General features: G+C 32.5%; 1 protein-coding gene across 2 annotated transcripts in view; it reads left to right on the top strand.

Annotated features, from left to right (window-relative positions):
* The window catches only part of UBR1 (ubiquitin protein ligase E3 component n-recognin 1), a 159800-nt gene that overhangs the window by 90589 nt on the left and 54352 nt on the right, over positions 1-14859 (top strand). For both annotated transcript variants that reach the window (XM_079127740.1, XM_079127741.1), the window contains exons 19-27: positions 78-179; positions 3302-3365; positions 6004-6128; positions 7050-7102; positions 7885-7987; positions 8918-8966; positions 9486-9640; positions 11312-11411; positions 12358-12467. In XM_079127740.1, the coding sequence (XP_078983866.1) occupies positions 78-179; positions 3302-3365; positions 6004-6128; positions 7050-7102; positions 7885-7987; positions 8918-8966; positions 9486-9640; positions 11312-11411; positions 12358-12467 (861 nt within the window). The remainder of the gene's footprint in view (positions 1-77; positions 180-3301; positions 3366-6003; positions 6129-7049; positions 7103-7884; positions 7988-8917; positions 8967-9485; positions 9641-11311; positions 11412-12357; positions 12468-14859) is intronic.

Genomic DNA, 14859 nt, shown 5'->3' with positions numbered 1-14859 from the left:
ATTTTCTAACAGTACTGCTAGAGACAGTGTTTCTCTATTTAATATGTAAGAATTGTGATGCTGGATTTCTTTGACAGATTGGTGCATCTTTGATGGATCCAAACAAGTTCTTGTTACTGGTACTTCAGAGGTATGAACTTGCCGATGCTTTTAATAAGACCATATCCACAAAAGACCAGGTAAGTGATAGAAACTGACATGTGAATTAATTCCAAAGTAAATATCATTGATACTATTTTATTCATATTTTAGAAGTTTATTTCTTTATGTATACAGTTGAGTCTTTCTCTGTGGGTTCTGTGTCTACAGATTTAACTTATAGTAGATCAAATTATATATAAAACATATGTGTGTATATATTTATATATACACATATAAATATATATAATTTATGTATTGATATAATATTAATATCTATATATTTACATATTATTTATTTATATTACATATAATATTAATATATACATACACTTATATAAACTGTGTCCATACTAATATGTAGACTTTTTCCCCTTATTTCCAAAATAACGCAGTGTAACAACAATTTATATAGTATTTACATTGTATTAGGCCTTAGTGATCTAGAGATGATTTAAAGTATATGAGTTGATGTATATAGGTTATGTAAATACTACATTGTTTTATATAAGGGACTTGAGCATCTTGGGTTTTGATATTCTAGGAGGAGTGTTTCTTGTGTCTTAAGGGATAATCTCCAAAATTTCCATGTATATGTATGGTGTACATATATAAACACACACATGCTTACACACACAAACTCTTTTTTACTCTAGAAAAGTTAGAATATATAGATTAACAATGAGAAATCATGTGAAACACAGAAGTGTTAAAATCTTTTGTTTTTAAAACAAAAAGAATTACATCATTCTGCATATGCTGTTTTGTAATTTGCTGCCTTTGCTTAAGAAATATGGTAGGTTTTTTTCATATTAAATAAATATACAACTATATCATCATTTTTTGCATCATTTCTAATGACTGTAAGATTTCAGTATGTGAATATATTCTGCTTTAGTTTCTGGTTGCTAAAGATGTTTTTCTAGTTTTTTGATCTTACAGACATCAGTGCCTCTGTTTTAATTACTTATCTATTTTTTTCTCAAGATAAAATCTTAGAAGTGAATTTGGTAGCTAAGACAGCATGCTCTTTATAAAGGCTTTTTATACATATCAACAAATTGATCTGAGAAAAGTTCTCTCTTTATATATACGTGTGTGCATATATATACACATCTATAATTTTTTTTAATTGTAGACGGATACAATACCTTTATTTTATTTATTTTTATGTGGTGCTGAGGGTGGAACCCAGTGCCTCTCATGTATGAGGCAAGTGCTCTATCACTGAGCTACAACCCCAGCCCAGAAAAGTTACTTCTATTTAGATTCTCCAAGTATGTCCATTTCTAATGGCACAGTATTTTTTTTAGTTGTTCTATTTAGTTACACATACAGTAGAATGTACCTTGACTTATATATACATGGAGTGTAACTTCCCATTCTTTTTTTATTATTAAATTTTTAAATTTTTACAGACTGGATTTTGATTCATTGTACCAAATGGGGGACAACTTTTCATTTCTATGGTTGTACACAATGTAGATTCACACCATTCATGTAATCATACATATACATAGAGTAATACTGTTTGTCTCATTCTACTATCTTTCCGTCCCCCACCCCCTCCCACTCCATTTTCCTCTACACCATCCAAAGTTCCTTTGTTCTTCTCTTACCCCCTCCACCACCCCGCCTTGTTTTATATCATCATCCACTTATCAAAGAAAACATTCAGCCTTTGGTTTTTTGGGCTTGGCCTATTTCACTTAGCATGATATTTTCCAACTCCATCCATTTACCAGCAAATGCCATAATTTTATTCTTCTTTATGGCTGAGTAATATTCCATTTTATATATATACCATGGTTTCTTTATTCATTCATCAATTGAAGGGCATCTCAGTTGGTTGTAACTTCCCATTCTTAAGATTGTACCTGATGTGGAGTTACACTGGTCGTGTATGCTTATGTGAACATAAGAAAGTTGTATCCAATTCATTCTACTGTCTTTCTTGCCCATTCCCACCCACTCTTCTTTCCCGTCACTCCCTCTGTCCAATCCGGTGCACCTCCACTCCCTCCCTCCCATAGTGAGTCAATCAATATCCACACATCAGAGAGAACACTTGGGCTATGATTTTTTGAGATTGACTTATTTCACTTAGCATGATAGTCTCTTGTTCCATCCATTTACTGGCAAATGAATGGCACAGTATTTTTAATCCTTGATCTGAGAGGTAAAAGAAGATATTTTAACTTTCAGGGTTTGGGATTTTTTTTCCCCCCTGTTCTTGGGGATTGACTTCAGGGATGCTTAATCACTGCGCTACAGCCCCAACCCTTTTTATTTTATCTCTTATTCTGAGACAGAGTCTTGGTAAGTAACTGAGACTGGTCTTGAACTTGTGATTCTCCTGCCTCAGTCTCTTGAGTTGCTGGAATTAAAAGCATTGTACCACCACATCCTGCTAACTCAGTTCTTTATCAGTGGAATTGTCTATTTTTTACTTTCTTTTTTTCCTTGAATTTTTTTTTTTTTGGCAAGGAGCAGAGGGGAGTGTGGAAGCAGTAAATTATCAGTTCCTGTCCTTTACCCTTGTCCTATTTTTATAAATGCTCCTTATATTTTTTTCAGTTTGCAGTTCATTTATATTGTTTTAATATTTGCAGTACTGTCTTAAAAAGTAACCAGTTTTGAAATCACATTACTTTGTTACTTCAAATTAGAAGTCACTTGCAAAAGGCCAAAGAATAGGATATAAAATAGAAACTGATTTGTAGTCACATTTTATACTTAGTAAAAATGAATTATCTGATTTGATGGAAGTACTTAAAGAAGGGATGTGTTAAGGGAAGGGTACTCTTATCACAACTATTTGAAACCAATTTCTCACTAACCCAATAAGAAGGAAGCCAATAGTAGTTGGAGACTTAAGAATTAGAATTAATTTGTTGAGTTAGGATAAATAATGATATGAGGATAATGATAATGTAAACAGTATTTAATAATTGTTATTCAGTACTTGTTACGTGCCAAGTATTGTGAATTTTATTGACTTTGATGTCAAAAAGAGAACTCTTAACCTCATAACTTTTCTGTTGCTGTGCTCTGAAAGATAATACTAGACTAGATGGACCATGAGTCTGATCCAGAAATGCATGCTTTATGGAGGGTTTTGGTTCTTATGTAACTAATTTATTCTTTTTTTTCAATTCTATAGGATTTGATTAAGCAATATAATACATTAATAGAAGAAATGCTTCAGGTTCTCATCTACATTGTGGGTAAGATTAAAACAAAATGTTGGAAATAAAACATGGGTTATTCTTTGGAAAGAACATTAATAAATATAGATCATTTTACTTTTCTTACAAATACTTAATAGAATATTAGTTAAGATTAGTATAACAAATGTATTTAATAGGTTTTGAAACTTACTTTTTAAAAATCCATACATCTTACATCTTTATTTTGGGGAAGAGTACTGGGGATCAAACCCAGGGGCACTCTGCCACTGAGCTACATCCCCAGCCCTTTTTATTTTGAAACAGGGTCTTGCTAAGTTTCTGGGACTAGACTCAAATGTGAAATCCTTCTGCCTCAGCCCCCCAGTTGACTGGGACAAGCATGTACCACCACACCCAGGTTACATCTTTATTTTTTAATACCTGATTTAAAATTGTTGGGAGTTTGAAAGCCTGGGAAATAAGTATTCCAGATAGAAGTGTAGATTTTTAAAAACTACTTGTTCAATACTGAAAATTGCATCTATATATGAAATTCAAACATAACATAGTTGTAAGTAAGATATGTTTTCATTATATCATTCTGTTAAATTACTTTGTGCAAATTTTGGCCACTCTTGACTTCCTTAAAATGAGTTAGGTAAAAGAACATTCTTTGCCAGAAATATTTATCAAGTTATGATGACATTAACCTCCAGAAATTTGTTCTGTAATTCAGCTGAAATTAATATTCTAACCTGTTAAATATGAATATATACTGTATTATAGTCTACTGATTTTTCCAGTTGGATGCATCTGTTTACCATCATTTTGTTCTTGACTTCTCATTCTGCCTTTATTATTTAATTTGTTGCACCAGATGCTGTTTTAATAGTTCTTAGGGAGGATTTTATCCCTTACTTTTTTGTCAGAGGACTAGTTGCTGGACCAGTTTTTGATCTCAGTACAAAATGTAGTTTATAAACCTTTACTGCTGAGTGAAACATAAATCCTTCAGACAGCAAGCTCTTCCTGTCTAGAATATTCCAGTAACACACTAACAAAAACTAGGTGTGATGGTGCATGCCTGTAATCCCAGCAACTTGGGAGGCTAAAGCATGAGAATTCCAAGTTAGAGGCCAGCCTCAGCAAATTAGCAAGACCCTATTTCAAAATAAAAAATAAAAAGGACTGGGGATATAGCTCAGGGATGTCATATCCCTGGGTTAAATCCCTTGTACCACCAAATAAAAAAAAAAGACACTAGTCAAAAGAGTCACCAAATTAAAATGTGTAAAAAGATTTTGAAATTCATCATGTGCTTTATCAAATAATACAAACTGGAAGGAATTTTTGTGTTTGTTCTTGGAATACTTTATGAAAAATCTCTAATATGTACAACATTTTTAATATTTTACTTTTTGTTATTTTAGTATGGTAATTTTTTATTATATTTCCTCAAACTTTACTGGGTGTTTTCTTCTGTGTGATTTGATTTTTAGCTGATACTTGATATATTCCTGAGTATAAATTCATTACTTTCAGGAATCAACATTTGTATTTCAACAAAATTCTCTGATTTTACAATAAGCAAAACATTAAAAAGTAGAAAAATATTTGGATTAGGAGTCAGAAAATCTAGTTTTGGCCTTGATATTAACTATCAACAGCCTCCCATTTATATTTTTTGGGCCTCAGATTCCTGATTAATAAAATATAGAGGAAATCTACAGGATCTTTATAGTTTCTTATAACACTAAAATTCTAGGGGATTCTCTTTTTGTTGAAAAAATATGAAAATTACAAAATGATCTAAAACTGTAAAGGTGAATGAGTGTCAGATATGAATTCACTTAACAAAATCATTCTGTGGCAAATTTGTAAAATTAATTCTCTTAGTTGAAAGTTTCTTTCTTTGTAACTCTGTTATAGATATCATAGTTTTTTGTACAGATGTTGTAATGTTGAAAATCAGTGATAAAATAAGACCATATATTGTAAATCTTCTTGAAGCAATAGGAATTAGATATCACTGACACCAATGAAGTTCCCATAGTTAACTATTTCCTCTCTCCATTTGGCAATTTATTGCAGTGAAAATGGAAGCCTGACCATGTGGGCATTTTTACAACACCAGTCATTCCTGATACGTAGTGTTTTGTCATTTAACCCATAAAGACATTTTTAAGTGTTTTGTTTTTCAGTTTTCACTTTGTTCTTTCTTATAAAACAAGTAGAGACAAAATTGAGGAAGATGTTGAAAGAAAAGCTATTCAGTGATGGCCACTGCTCATTTGCTCATTCATATGCCATCTGCCTTGTTTTCTGGATTAGAAACACATGCTAATTTAATTGAGGGGCCTTGTTTATAATGTGTGAGTATGTGTCTATATACGTATGTATATGTGTGTTTGTGTGTATGTGTGTATAAGTTAGTTAAGACAAAGCCTGGATTCTCCTTCAGGTCACTCAGTTTTCTCTCTGTCATTTAACAATAGACTCTTCTTCAGAGTTGGGGAAATGTTAAAGTTATTTTTGGTCCCCTTCTCACAGACTTAATTTAATGTAATGTTCTGTATCAGTGCATCTGATGGGAAGAGATTTAAATAGAAATCAATTAATTTTTCTTTTTCTTTCTTTCTTTCCTCCCTCCCTTCCTCCCTCCCTCCCTCCCTTCCTTCCTTCCTTTTTGTATTAGGAGAGCGTTATGTACCTGGAGTGGGAAATGTGACCAAAGAAGAGGTCACAATGAGAGAAATTATTCACTTGCTTTGCATTGAACCCATGCCACACAGTGCCATTGCCAAAAATTTGCCTGAGAATGTAAGTCCAACGATGTTGGGTTTGTTTTTCCCCCTTCACCTTAAAATGGGATGGTTTTATCTGTTTCTTTAATTGGAAGAAACTTCAAATATCAGGAAAATTTGTTGAGTGAAAAACTATAAATTTTTTACCTTTATAGATCTAAACCACGACCCCATCTCTTAAAAGACTAACTAAATAAATTAAAATAAAATAAACTTACTTTTTAAAAGTAAGTTAAGTTCGAGTACAACCAGAGAAATGAAAGTTGTACCCCATTTGAGTTCAATGAATCAAAATAAAATTTTTTTTTAAAAAGTAAGTTAAGTTTACTAATTTTTGCAGGGCTGTAGATATCTGTAGGCTTACCATAGTAGCTTAATTATGTATTTATCCTCATTTTAAATGACTTCATAAAATACAGTGTACTGCCTTCAAGAAAAAGTTCAGGTCTATCACCAAAAAATTCTGTAGAAAGTAGAATACATTAGGACATTTATACATGTGTTTTGCTATAGATTTCTCATTACATTCCATTTATTCTGTAACTTTGGTTTTAGGGATTTGTAAAGTATAGGCATGTGCCTAAATGTGGGCAGTGAACATATTACATTCAAAATTGTTATTTCTTTGAACTGTTGGTAATGCTGTGTGTGTGCGTTTGTGTGTGTGTGTGTGTGTGTGTGTGTGTGTGTGTGTGAGAACACACATAAAGGCAAACTTAGATAGCATTTCTTGTTTGGTTTACACATAGATCTTATCCTCCTAAGGAATTGGTCCATCACAATGTACCTAACTGGTTTTAGATATAACTTTTCATACTGGAAATTTATTTTTTAATTTATTGTTTACAAAGTACTTCAGAGATGAAAATGTATTTCATTTCACATAAAAGAAAATCAATATATAAAGTTAAAAATGATAAAAATATTGTTTCAACAGGAAAATAATGAAACTGGCTTAGAGAATGTCATAAACAAAGTGGCCACATTTAAGTAAGTGCCTAATATTTATGCTTATTCTGAGAGGTAGTTTGATCTTTGTTCTTATGCTTTGGATACTTTGTAGAAGCTCTGAAGTTCTCTCCAGAACTCTCAAGAATGGAATACAGATTAAAAGGGGTGAGAATGAGGGACATACAGTAGGCACTAAGTACATGTTTGTTGAAGAAATGAGTTTTGGGGACAGCTATATGAGAAATACCCATTTATGATACTAGGTGATTTAGATAGTCAACAAACCTTTCCAGTAGTCTCTTTCCGTAGTTTGAAGCCATGACTTTATTGCTTCATAAATTTTTATTTTACACGCTAATTTCAAATTTTTCTTTAGTAGAGTTAAAACAGGATTTTATAATTCTTTTATTCTTTGGGTTATATTAAATAGGAATAAAATCTTAATCGGATTAATTCATGAAATTTGAGAAATTGATACTGGTCACTGGTAGTGAATTTCTACTTGTTATAGTATTTATAGGTAAATTATTAGTTTCAGACAGCTTATAAGAGAAGATGCAGCTTTTCTTTTGCTCTAATAATGTTAAGTGATATATTAAGAATTGGACAGAAACCCAAAGCTATTTAATGTTCTAAGCAAATAAAGTATATTCCTTTTGGCTTTGCTGCTTTTCCTTATAGTACTGTATAAGGTTTCAGCACTAGTTTCATCTGCAGTTTACTAAGGATGTGATATCTCTCTACCATTTTCTATTTGACCTTACACAATGCAGTGTGCTATAATTAACTGCAGTTTATCTCTCTATTTTCCATCTATTTAGGAAACCAGGTGTATCAGGCCATGGAGTTTATGAACTGAAAGATGAATCATTAAAAGATTTCAACATGTACTTTTATCATTACTCCAAAACACAGCATAGCAAGGTAGGAAAAAGTACCCTCTTCAGTAAATAAATCTAAAATGCTTTATGTTTTTTAAGTCCACAGAAAAGTTCCTGATTATTTAGTCCTTATTATTAAAGGGCATTATCTTACCCAAGAAATTAAGAGTGACTCAATAATGTTATCTAGTGTTCAGACAATATTCAGATTTTCCTTATTATACTGGAAATATCCTTTATAGCTGTCTAGGGAGAAGAGGATTCAGTGAAGCATCATGGATTTCATGATCATGCCCTTCATTTGGTTGTCATGTTTCATTAGTTTCCTTTAATTTAGGATAAGTGTTTTGTCTGTTTTGTCTTTCATAACATTGACTTTTCTGCAAAGTACAAGCTAGTTGTCTTTTAGAATATCCTGCATCCTGCATCAAACTAATTATATTTCAGTTTTTGGCAAGAATGCCTATATAGGTGAACTAGTGCATCACATCAATAAAGCATGTAGTAAATGTATGATTACACAAATGGTATGCCTCTACTTCATGTGCAAACAGAGAAGATGTATCCCATTTGTTTACAATAAAAATGAATTTTAAAAAATAAAATAAAGCACGTAGTATCTATATGTTCCCTGAAGGGTGGTGTAAAGTTTGATCACCTACTTGATGTGATGCCTGATTTTGTCCTTATAAATAAATAACTGACCATCACATAGTACCAAATACACAGTAGGTACTAGGCAACTATTTTAGACTGAATAGAATAGGGACTAAGCACTTGATGAGGAACTTATTTTGTCTATTTTGCAATGACTTCCCCTCAGACAGCTGTTTTATTTCTAGGATAAGGTATCATTTTGAATACATGCTTTAGCATATAAAGTGTTTTAGTAGGTGGATAAATCTTTTCTGCCTACTTTTAGAAATTTTTCCATTTGTTTTGTGCTTGCTAATTCTTTTTCTTTTTTAAATAGGCTGAACATATGCAGAAGAAAAGGAGAAAACAAGAAAATAAAGATGAAGGTAAAAAGTGAGATTCTGAACTGACTCATTTTGGTTTTTGGGAGGTGTGTTGTTTTTACATCATATTTTGTTTTTGTTGGTTTTGGAAAGTAGCGGGGCTGGGGTTGTGGCTCAGTGGTAGAGCACTTGCCTAGCATGTGTGAGGCACTGTGTTCAATTCTCAGCACCACATATAAATAAACAAATTAAATAAAGGTATATTAACAACAAAAAAAATTTTTAAAAGAAAGTAGGCCACTAAAGTAAGTTTAAAGAACATTTTGATTGTTCCCGTATTAAGATGTGGCAAACATGAACGGTGATAGAATTTTAAATTGATAGCAAGTGGAAATTATTTTGGGAGACTGACATTGTAACTTTAATTTTCCTTGATGTTGATATTTTAGAACCATAGAACTAGCAAAAAATCATGTGTTTAGCACATAATCTATTTATTTCTTAGTTTGCAATTTAGTATGCAGAATAACCTCAAAAATGTATCTATTTGTCTTTTTTCCCATGCAACCCTACCCTCTGTAGCACTGCCACCACCACCACCTCCTGAGTTCTGTCCTGCTTTCAGCAAAGTTGTGAACCTCCTCAACTGTGATATCATGATGTACATCCTCAGGACCATATTTGAGCGGGCAGTAGATACAGATTCTAACTTGTGGACTGAAGGGATGCTCCAAATGGTATGTTTGCCTGAAACATTTTCTCTTGTTGAGTCCTAAGAGATATTAGGGATCTGGAGAAAATCCCTGGTTTAACTTCAGTCAGAACCATATATGGAGTACCTGATGCTTAGGGGTCATTAACATAGTTTACATGTGGCATAAGTTTCTTTAGTGATACATTTCTTGTGTTTTTATATCTCAACTCTTGGGAACCATTTGTGTTTTTAAAAGCTCACGAAAACAAAAACAGGTCTACCCATGATAGTGTAATAAATTGGCATGTCACTATTGAATCATGATATTTTTAATCATTTATTTCATTCATATTAAAAGGAAATGACATAATTAAGATTTGAAGACAAACAGGTCTAGTTTTGAATCATAATTTCCCCACTTTTCATATAAGAGCAAATAATGTTCTTCTTATTAGAAAATGGGTATAATTATTTCATAGAGTTGTTATGAGAGTTAGCTCAGATAGAAGCAGTTTTTTGTTGTTATTCTTTTTCATTTTTGTTTTATGTACTGGAGATTTAACCCAGGAGCAGTTTTCCACTGAGCTACATCCTCGGTCTTTTTTATTTTTTATTTTGAGACAAGGTCTCGCTACGTTACTGAGGGCCTTGCTAAGTTGCTGAGGTTGGCCTTGAACTCATGATCCTCCTGTCTTGGCCTCCTGAGCAGTAGCAGTAATTTTTTTTCTTGATACTGTTACAATTACCTAATCATGCCACTTTGTAATTGCTGTAACTGAATATTTATTTAGCACCTACTTAAATAAAGTTTTTTTTTTCTTGATTGTTGTTGGTCTGCAGCTCTCAGTGCAGTCATGCCATATGTGTATCTCAGTTTTTGTTACAATAGATACATGCAATATAAAATTCCATACTGTAGAGACAGGTTTGAAATCAATTTAAAATTTCCATGTCTTCTAGTGCCCAGCATAATAGATACACACTGTTAGAATTTTGCGTATTCTGGAAATCATTCCAACAGTAGCACATTATAGGTCTGGCTCATGCTTTATAGTTGCATATTTCATTGCATAAGTATACTATCATGCATTTAGTCACCTATTGATAGACATTTAGTTTGGTTTTAGGTCTTTGCTAAAATACAGAACATTAAAATGAACATCCTTATACAGACATCTTTTTATACTTAAATAAACATTTGTCATACTAATTCCTAGTCTGTGCTTCTCATTTTTGATTGATAATGTCAAATTGGCCTACACCCTTTTACTCACCCATCACCAATACAGTGAAAATTCTTTGCTTCCTAAAACATTTGCCAGCTTTGTATTTCATTAAACTCAAAGTGTTTGCCACTCTTCTTTTTTTTTTTTTCTTCTTACCAGAGATTAAACCCAGGGGGGGCTTACCCACTGAGCCCTATTTTGTATTTTATTTAGAGACAGCAGGGTCTCACTGAGTTACTTAGCACCTTTCTAAGTTGCTGAGGCTGGCTTTGAACTCTCTATCCTCCTGCCTCAGCCTCCCAAGCTGCTGGGATTACAGACAATTTCAAGTGAGGATTGACATTTTTATCATAACTTTCCATTGAACTGCTTGTATATAAGTTTTGCCCATATTTTTACCTGCCAGGTGCTTATTTTTAATACCCCCAATTAAAATATAGTTACCTAAAGTAGCACAGTTTTAAAGATTTCTAATTTTCTTCCTTCAGGCATTTCATATTCTGGCACTGGGTTTACTAGAAGAGAAGCAGCAGCTTCAAAAAGCCCCTGAAGAGGAAGTGACATTTGACTTTTACCATAAGGCTTCAAGTATGTTTGAGTATCATTTTTCAATACATGTCCATCTAATTACCAATTTTTAATTGAAAGTTTAGATAGTAAAGATTTTAATTTGTTAGACCTTAAAATGTAGAAATCCTGAAATTGTCTTTCCTTAGCATCTTTGGTTTTTAATTGATATTTTTCAGTATAATAATTTTTTTTAATTCCTACTATAATCTTTTACTGCATTATCTCCCCCTTCAACTGCTTTGTGAGGGGTGCAGGAGAGCATTACTAACATTGGTGGTTTCTTACTTTGATTCTTTGTCACAATATTTCCAAGTATTGATGCATCAACCATAGTATTCATATGATATTCATACGTAGAAGATACTAATATTTCTGAATTTTAAATGATTGCAGAGTCTTATTGATAATGTATTTATTTTGCACTGTTTTCAACTTGTAAGCACAGTGTAGGTTTATATTAGATTTCTATTAAATGCTACCTGATTAAGACACATTTCTCAAAGACATTCCAGGGACATTATTATAAAACCAATAGTTGAAAGAAAAGCATCTCACTTTCTTTTACACATTGTATTTTTGGATCATTGAAGACATCATAAACCTGTTTGGTTAATGGATATAAGATCTCCCACTTACATATTTTCTTTCTCATTAAACACTTTTGCTTAGACAGTGAGCCAAGGACATGTGAGAGATAGTCTTAAGGGTAAATATAGGAAAGAGACTTGAAATAATTAAATTTTTTCAAATATTATTTTAAAAATTTTGTACTTATCACTTCATATAATGGTAACTCAGTAAGTTTGAGTAATTGCATATTCTTCCATTCAAAAATTAAGGTAGTTAAGGGAATGATTAGCAGACCATAGGTTATCAGTGTGAGTAACGTTAATTAAGAATTGTAATTTTTACATGATTATAAAGACGTTTATCATATGTGATTTTTTTTTTGTTTTAAAAATAGGATTGGGAAGTTCAGCCATGAATGCTCAGAATATACAAATGCTTTTAGAAAAACTCAAAGGAATTCCCCAGTTAGAAGGCCAGAAGGACATGATAACATGGATACTCCAGGTAAACTAATGTAAACTGATCAGATATTGGTTTTATATAGTCGTGTGTCACTTATCAGTGAGGATACATTCTATTAAATGCACCATTGAGTGATTTCATTCTTATTTGAACATTGTGGCATTTATTTACATAAAGTTAAATAGTACCTAAGTCAGTCACTTGATGTGACCTCCTGTGCAATCAAGAGATTGAGAAAACACAAAATATGAGACTGTTGCCTGTGTAACTTGCATACCACTTACAGTAAACTTTTCTTTTTTAATAAGTAGAAAGAGAACACTCTAAAATAATGTTAAAAAGTATAATATAGGAGCTGGGGGTGTAGGTCAGTGGTAGAACACATGCTTAGCATGCATGAGGCCTCCTTGGTTGAATCTCAAGCATCACAAATCAGTTAATTTTTTGAAAGTGTTGTATTGTAAATACATAAACCAGTAACATTTATTATCCTTGTCAAGTAGCATTTGCTGTATCTAAATTCGTATGCTATACTTTTACATGTCTGTATGCCGTAGGTTTTCAGCCTTGTTATAATCTTGTAGGACCGCTGTCATATATGTTGCCCATCATTACCTGAAGTAATAGGGAGGAGGGAAAGGTAAGAATAAAGTCAGAAGGACAACAGGTATCAGATCTTGTAGTACCTTATGGGTCAAAATAAAGAGGAAGATTTTTACTTTTGATGAAAGTAGGAAACAATTTAATGATTTTAAATGACATAATCTGGTCTATATTTGTACAAGATGACTGGCTGTTGTGTAATACAAAGCTTACAGGGTATAAGCATAAAAGCAGGGAAACTACTAAGAGACTATTGCATTAGTCATAGTGAAGTGAGCATTACCTGGACAAAGATGAAGACAGTGCAGAATTGGTCTGATGAAAGCGTACTTTGAAGTTAATGTGTAGTATTCGCTAACAGATTTGATTGAAAGGCTGAGGGAAATTGAAGAACCAAACATGACTCCTAGGTTTGGTGCTTGAACTGTTGTACAGATGGCCATGCCTTTGGGGAGAAGAGAATAAAGGGTATAGAGAAGGACCAGAAATGTTACTTAAATAGGATATCCTCCTCTAAGCCAGGATTATGGAGCTCCTTTGTTACTATATTCATTCTGATGTTTACAGCTAGGTGTTATTTTGATAATTAGAATATACAGAGAATGCGGTAATTTTCTAAATTCTTATTAACTGGAAATCTTTGTGCTGATTTGTACTTCAAAAGACCAGCACTTTTTCTGTTTGTTTCCCCCACCACCACCACCAATGGTGCTGGGGAAAGAAATGAGGGCCTCATACTGCAAGTGCTCTACTGCTGAAAAACATTATCCTAGCCCTACAACACCATTTTTCTACTTAATTAGAAGTAGTCTTTAAAAGAACTTGATGTAATAAGATATGTAACTAGAAGATAATGACTTTATTAAGATTTCTCTTGAAGTAGATTGCATGAATATTTAGTATTTGTGTTAAATTTATCAGTAATATTATTATTTTTTAAAATTGTTCTCAATAGATCTGATATTTTATTTATTTATTTATATGTGGTGCTGAGAATTGAACCCAGGGCCTCACACATGCCAGGCAAGTGCTCTACCACTAAGCCACAACTCTAGCCCATCAGTATAATTATTTTTTAAAATAAAATCAAAATAGAAACAAAATAAGTAGATAATGATTCCACCTTTATTTAGAAAGTAGATTAAGCTATTATTTAGTCCAATTCATATCTGCTAGACAGTGTTATAATTTGGATGTCTATTCCCCAAAATTTATTTTCTACTAAAATATGAAAGCTTATTACCAAAATATGCAAAAATCATAAGTATATGCTCTTAGAAAAAAATCTCAGTTATCTTAGTCAGATATTTAATATGAAACCATGTTGTGAGTGTTCTTGTGGGAATTTTTCCGCATGAGACTAAGTCTTTTTCAAGGTATAAAATTGTTTTATGGATATACCATCTTATTGCCAAAACTTTGACATCTGTTAAAAATAATGAGGCAGTGATACACACCTATAATCTCATCAGCTCAGGAGGCTGAGGCAGGAGGATCATGAGTTCAAAGTCAGCTTTAGCAACTTTGCAAGGCTCTAAGCAACTCAGCAAGACTCTGTCTCTAAAATATTAAAAAGAGCTGGGGATGTGGTTCAGTAGTTAAGTGCTCTTGAATTCAATCCCCAGTACCGATAGATAGATAGATAGATAGATAGATAGATAGATAGATAGATAGATAGATAGATAGATAGATAGATAGATAGATAGATAGATGAGTAGATAGACAGATCTGAATATACTGTTGTGGAAATGTCTCCAAAGATAAAGTACAAATAGGAAGTATGAAATAGTAAATATAGTAGGATCTCTTTTGTGAAAATATGTGTAGATAT

The sequence above is a fragment of the Sciurus vulgaris genome (genome assembly GCF_902686455.1).
Source record: "Sciurus vulgaris genome assembly, chromosome: 2".
NCBI lineage: Eukaryota > Metazoa > Chordata > Mammalia > Rodentia > Sciuridae > Sciurus > Sciurus vulgaris.
The sequence above is the reverse complement of the archived record's forward strand: the minus strand, read 5'-3'. Positions and strand labels throughout refer to the sequence as shown.